General features: G+C 54.9%; 1 protein-coding gene across 1 annotated transcript; it reads left to right on the top strand.

Annotated features, from left to right (window-relative positions):
* Positions 1-436: 436 nt before the first annotated feature.
* FGF19 (fibroblast growth factor 19) lies at positions 437-6,330 on the top strand. Its single transcript, XM_055355855.2, has 3 exons — positions 437-916; positions 1,198-1,301; positions 4,992-6,330. The coding sequence occupies exons 1-3, from the start codon at positions 685-687 to the stop codon at positions 5,304-5,306; spliced, it is 651 nt and encodes a 216-aa protein (XP_055211830.1). The 5' UTR covers positions 437-684; the 3' UTR covers positions 5,307-6,330.

Raw genomic sequence — 6,330 nt, 5'->3', positions numbered from 1 at the left:
CGGGGGAGGGAGTGCGAGTGGGCTTTTAAGGGGAAGGGCACTAAGGCCGAGGTGAGGCTTTTCCCGACAGAGGGTGAAGGGGGCAAAACTCGGTGTCCCCCAACCTCTGGCCCCGGGGTTCCTGACCCCGCCCCCGCTAGTGCCCCACGCCGAGTGCATCCACTGGGAGCCTGAGGCCTGGGGGAAGGGCCCCAGTTGTCGATTGCTTTACAAAGTCAAACTCTCCCAGCCAAGAACCTCGGGGCCGCTGCGCGGTGGGGAGGAGTTCCCCGAAACCCAGCCGCTAAGCGAGGCCTCCTCCTCCCGCAGATCCGAACGGCCTGGGCGGGGTCACCCCGGCTGGGACAAGAAGCCGCCGCCTGCCTGCCCGGGCCCGGGGAGGGGGCTGGGGCTGGGGCCGGAGGCGGGGTGTGAGTGGGTGTGTGCGGGGGGCGGAGGCTTGATGCAATCCCGATAAGAAATGCTCGGGTGTCTTGGGCACCTACCCGTGGGGCCCGTAAGGCGCTACTATATAAGGCTGCCGGCCCGGAGCCGCCGCGCCGTCAGAGCAGGAGCGCTGCGTCCAGGATCTAGGGCCACGACCATCCCAACCCGGCACTCACAGCCCCGCAGCGCATCCCGGTCGCCGCCCAGCCTCCCGCACCCCCATCGCCGGAGCTGCGCCGAGAGCCCCAGGGAGGTGCCATGCGGAGCGGGTGTGTGGTGGTCCACGTCTGGATCCTGGCCGGCCTCTGGCTGGCCGTGGCCGGGCGCCCCCTCGCCTTCTCGGACGCGGGGCCCCACGTGCACTACGGCTGGGGCGACCCCATCCGCCTGCGGCACCTGTACACCTCCGGCCCCCACGGGCTCTCCAGCTGCTTCCTGCGCATCCGTGCCGACGGCGTCGTGGACTGCGCGCGGGGCCAGAGCGCGCACAGTGAGTGTCCGCCAGCACCCCCGCCCGCCCCGCCGCGCGCACCCCACCCCGCTGCGCGCACCCCACCCCAGCGCCCTTCCTTCCTTTGCCACACTTAGGCTCCTGCGGACCCCTCAACTCCTGGGAACCCCAGGTTTTGGCACCTGGACGTTAGGATCCCTCTCTTAGTCCCCAAACAGCGCGGGACGCTAGGGAGAAGCACAGGCTCGTGGACCGACCGCACCCACGTGGTGCGGGCCCCGCGGGTCCCTGCTGCAGCTTCTCGCTTCCCCTGCGCCTAGGTTTGCTGGAGATCAAGGCAGTCGCTCTGCGGACCGTGGCCATCAAGGGCGTGCACAGCGTGCGGTACCTCTGCATGGGCGCCGACGGCAAGATGCAGGGGCTGGTAAGTGTCCCCACGGGGCGGATGCGCCGGGGCGGGGGACCGGCGCCTGTCCCCGGGCGGAGGCCTGAAGGAGAGAAAGGCGCTGGTTCGAATCCAGGGTTTCTTCGCCTCCTCCGCCCAGACACGCGTGCAACTTCGAGGGAAAGATTGCAAAGACCGATTAAGTGCATGTCCGACGATTTCCTACGGAAATTTAGGGTCTCAGCCAGCAGCCAGAGAATAGGCAAAAGCTGCCTTTGCATTTCCAATTGAGTCAAAGGCCGGCCTAGCCGGACCGAGGAAACCCATTATTCGGCCTCCTTTGATATTAAACAGGAAAACCCACCTCGGGCCTTTTCAGCCTCTGCCTGCGCGTGTGTGGTCCTCGCCTCCGTTTCCCTCCCTCCAGTATAAAAGAAGAAAAAAAGAATAGGAAAGAAAAAAGAGGATCTACCCATAACTTTCCTTTAAAAACAAATCAATTGTCAAGCAAGGCAGAAAACAGTGCATTTGGGATAGGCGAGATTTTTTTTTAGAATTAATTTTTAATCTACCAGGAGCATGGTGTGGCTTAGACGCAGACGCGCTGGAGTCATGTTGCGCCCGGGGAGTGCTTTTCCTCCTGCGGGCCTCACCTGTCCTGTAAACGCTTTCTGGTGGGGGGCAGGGGGTGGGGGCTGGCAGGGAAGGCCCAGGTAACCGCAGAGGTCCCGGGGCCGGAAGTGTACGAGCGCTGGGGCTCTGGTGGCCGGGAACAAAGGCTGGGAGTTCAAAGGAACGAACCCGCGCCCCTCCCGCGGCCCCGCGCGCAGAGGAGGCTGTGTGAGGTCTCGGCCCGCGCAGGCCTCACACGCAGCCCCGGACTCCCTGGCGGAGCAGGGGCCAGGGCGGGGGTGGCCGCGCCTGCCCGGGGCCCCCACCCCAGAAAGGATGCAGAGGCGGGGCCGCCTCCGGCCCAACCAGCTCCTTTGTGAACAGCGGGACAAAGCATTTTAGAGTCTCAAAATTGCTCGGTGCCTCTGCCGTGCTCCGTGTACTCAGAGCGCCTGTTTCAGGTTTTATGGGGGAGTCCTGTGTGAGAGGACTGCAGGGAAAGGGGGTGGTCGGCACGCTGGACGCTGACTCCCACCCAGAGCCGCTCCAAACCCACCCTTGCAACTTTAATTTTGACATTTACTATGGCGGGGGGCGGGGGGGTTCCTAATGATGGGAGGCCAGCAGAGGACGTCAACCTAACCCGCCATTCTGCCCAAATTGGGGGTTGGGTCACCTGAAATCCCTCTGTGCCTTTTTTTTTTTTTTTTTTTTGGCAGAGTCTTGCTCTGTCGCCCAGGCTGGAATGCAGTGGCCCGATCTCAGCTCACTGCAACCTGTGCCTCCCAGGTTCAAGCGTTTCTGCTACCTCAGCCTCCCATGGAGCTGGGATTACAGGTACCCACCACCACGCCCAGCTACCTTTTGTATTTTGGGTAGCGATGGGGTTTCACCATGTTGGCCAGGCTGGTCTTGAACTCCCGACCTCAAGTGATCCGGCCGTCTTGGCCTCCCAAAGTGCTTTGGGATTAGAGGTGTGAGCCACCGCGCCCAGCCCCCTTTGTGCCTCTTGATCCCCTGTGCATGGTCTAACAGAGATTGAGGATCTTTTTCTTTCTTTTTTTTTTTTTTTGAGACGGAGTCTCGCTTGCTCTGTCGCCCAGGCTGGAGTACAGTGGTATGATCTCAGCTCACTGCAACCTCCACCTGCGGGGTTCAAGCAATTCTCCTGCCTCAGCTTCCCAAGTAGCTGGGACTACGGGCACCGTGCCACCATGACCGGCTAGTTTTTTTGTATTTTTAGTAGAGATGAGGTTTCACCATCCTGGCCAGGCTGGTCTTAAACTCCTGACATCACGATCTGCCTGCCTCAGCTGCCCAAAGTGCTGGGATTACAGGCATGAGCCACCTCGCCTGGCCTCTTTCTTAAATAAAAATGCCACATTCTTCTAGAAACCTGAAGTCATTTCGTTTTCTGTATGGAGAAAGTGATACTAATTTCTCCCAAAGGACAAGCCGAGTAAATAGAAGAAGGTCCTCCAATCATTCAGTTTTGTGTTCCTTGTTTATTGATCATTTGGCATTTTTGGGAGTTTGGGAGAAATCACGCTTGCTGTCCGGTGCTTTGTCCCAGCCATCCGTGGGCTCGGCAGGAGCCTGGGTTGCTGCAATGAGCCTCTTATCAGGAGCTTATTAGCACAGGTACCTCTTCACCCACCTGCAGTTCAGTGACCTTTGCAGACTTAGGCAGGAACCTGACTGAGGCCGTCCTGCAGTGTGTTTACTGCCCAGCCCTTCCGGCTCCCGCCTGCGCCTGTCCTGGGTCGCCAAGGGGTAATGACACCGGTGTGGGATGGCACTTGCCCACTGGCACCTCTCAACCCTGTGGACTATGAATGTTCTAAGACGAGGCTTCCCTCAGCACACATTTCCGGCCACCAGCTGGGCGCCGGCCTGGACTGGCCTGGCCTGGCCTGGCCTGGCCTGGGGGAGGGGCTGCTGAGATCTGCCTCCTGGCAGCCTGCCTGGAAGGCCCTTGGTGACTGAATGGAGGAGACAGCAGGGCTGATGGTTCTCAGAACTGCTGCAGACCAGAAGGCCTTAGAATGATAAAGGCACACAGTGATTTCTGAGATAGGTGGGGAACAGATGCTTTCATCTGGGACCCAGGTCGGATCTTACGCAATTTATTTAAAAGACCTATCCTAAGATGACAACCCAGTTTATCAGTGTTTCCCAAAGTGCCAATGAAATACCTAGGAACTTTTTAAATGCCAGGAGTTATGTCTGTAATGTAAAGGGTGAGGGAAACACGGACGGCATTCCTGTGGGTTGATGGATATTATTGCTTAGGACAAGGCTCTCAAAAAAGTGAGGTAATTTAGTGGAAATTATTTGGGTCTATATAGAGTGTATATGTAGTATTAAGTATATACATAAAATATACATATATGAAATAATAAACCTCAGTTTTGTCTGTGTGCATGTATATCTATATAAAGATTATAAATAATTTATAAAGGTATATAAATGTATATTTAATTTATTAATGGGTTATATATTAACATAATGTACAATTATATATGCTTACACTTACAGTACATTTATATATATGTGTGTGTTCTCTGTGTATATATATAGTTGTGGGTTTTTTGTTTTTTTTTTTGAGACAGGGTCTTGCTCTATCACCCAGACTAGAGTGCAGTGGCATGATCATTGCTCAGTGCAGCCTTGACTACCCAGCCTCAACCCATCCTCCCACCTCTCAGCCTCCCAAATAGCTGGGCCTACAGGCGCCCACCTCCATGACCTGCTAATGTTTGTACTTTTTGTCAAGATGGAATTTTACCATGTTGCCCAGTCTGGTCTCAAACTCCTGGATTCAGGTGATCCATCTGCTCTGGGCCTCCCAAAGTGCTGGGACTACAGGTGTGAGCTACTGTGCCTGGCCTTAAAGTACATTATATATTATACATACTTACATATATAAAGGTATATTTTATATATACTTACATGTACAATGTGTACAGCAGGAAGTATGTATAAAACATGCAAGTGATGCTCATGTGGAAGGTCACTGCTGGTGGCCACCAGGGACAGTCTGTAGCACAAACATCCATGTGGACCCGTGTTCCCTGTCCACTGTGGATTGCTCAGAGCTGCCTGTTTTCTCTGCAGCTTCAGTACTCGGAGGAAGACTGTGCTTTCGAGGAGGAGATCCGCCCAGATGGCTACAATGTGTACCGATCTGAGAAGCACCGCCTCCCGGTCTCCCTGAGCAGTGCCAAACAGCGGCAGCTGTACAAGAACAGAGGCTTTCTTCCGCTCTCTCATTTCCTGCCCATGCTGCCCATGGTCCCAGAGGAGCCTGAGGACCTCAGGGGCCACTTGGAATCTGACATGTTCTCTTCACCCCTGGAGACCGACAGCATGGACCCATTTGGGCTTGTCACCGGACTGGAGGCCGTGAGGAGTCCTAGCTTTGAGAAGTAACTGAGGCCATGCCTGGGCCTCTTCACTGCTGCCAGGGGCTGTGGTACCTGCAGAGTGGGGGCCGTGCTTCTACAAGAACAGTCCTGAGTCCACGTTCTGTTTAGCTTTAGGAAGAAACATCTAGACGTTGTACATATTCAGAGTTTTCCATTGGCAGTGCCAGTTTCTAGCCAATAGACTTGTCTGATCATAACATTGTAAGCCTGTAGCTTGCCCAGCTGCTGCCTGGGCCCCCATTCTGCTCCCTCGAGGTTGCTGGACAAGCTGCTGCGCTGTCTCAGTCCTGCTTGAATACCTCCATCGTTGGGGAACTCACTTCCTTTGGAAAAATTCTTATGTCAAGCTGAAATTCTCTAATTTTTTCTCATCACTTCCCCAGGAGCAGCCAGAAGACAGGCAGTGGTTTTAATTTCAGGAACAGGTGATCCACTCTGTAAAACAGCAGGTAAATTTCACTCAACCCCATGTGGGAATTGATCTATATCTCTACTTCCAGGGACCGTTTGCCCTTCCCAAACCCCTCCAGGCCAGAACTGACTGGAGCAGGCATGGCCCACCAGGCTTCAGGAGTAGGGGAAGCCTGGAGCCCCACTCCAGCCCTCGGACAACTTGAGAATTCCCCCTGAGGCCAGTTCTGTCATGGATGCTGTCCTGAGAATAACTTGCTGTCTCGGTGTCACCTGCTTCCATCCCCCAGTCCACCAGCCCTCTGCCCACCTCACATGCCTCCCCATGGATTGGGGCCTCCCAGGCCCCCCACCTTATGTCAACCTGCACTTCTTGTTCAAAAATCAGGAAAAGAAAAGATTTGAAGACCCCAAGTCTTGTCAATAACTTGCTGTGTGGAAGCAGCGGGGGAAGACTTAGAACCCTTTCCCCAGCACTTGGTTTTCCAACATGATATTTATGAGTAATTTATTTTGATATGTACATCTCTTATTTTCTTACATTATTTATGCCCCCAAATTATATTTATGTATGTAAGTGAGGTTTGTTTTGTATATTAAAATGGAGTTTGTTTGTA

The sequence above is a fragment of the Gorilla gorilla genome, chromosome 9 (genome assembly GCF_029281585.2).
Source record: "Gorilla gorilla gorilla isolate KB3781 chromosome 9, NHGRI_mGorGor1-v2.1_pri, whole genome shotgun sequence".
NCBI classification, from domain to species: Eukaryota; Metazoa; Chordata; class Mammalia; order Primates; family Hominidae; genus Gorilla; species Gorilla gorilla.
The sequence above is the reverse complement of the archived record's forward strand: the minus strand, read 5'-3'. Positions and strand labels throughout refer to the sequence as shown.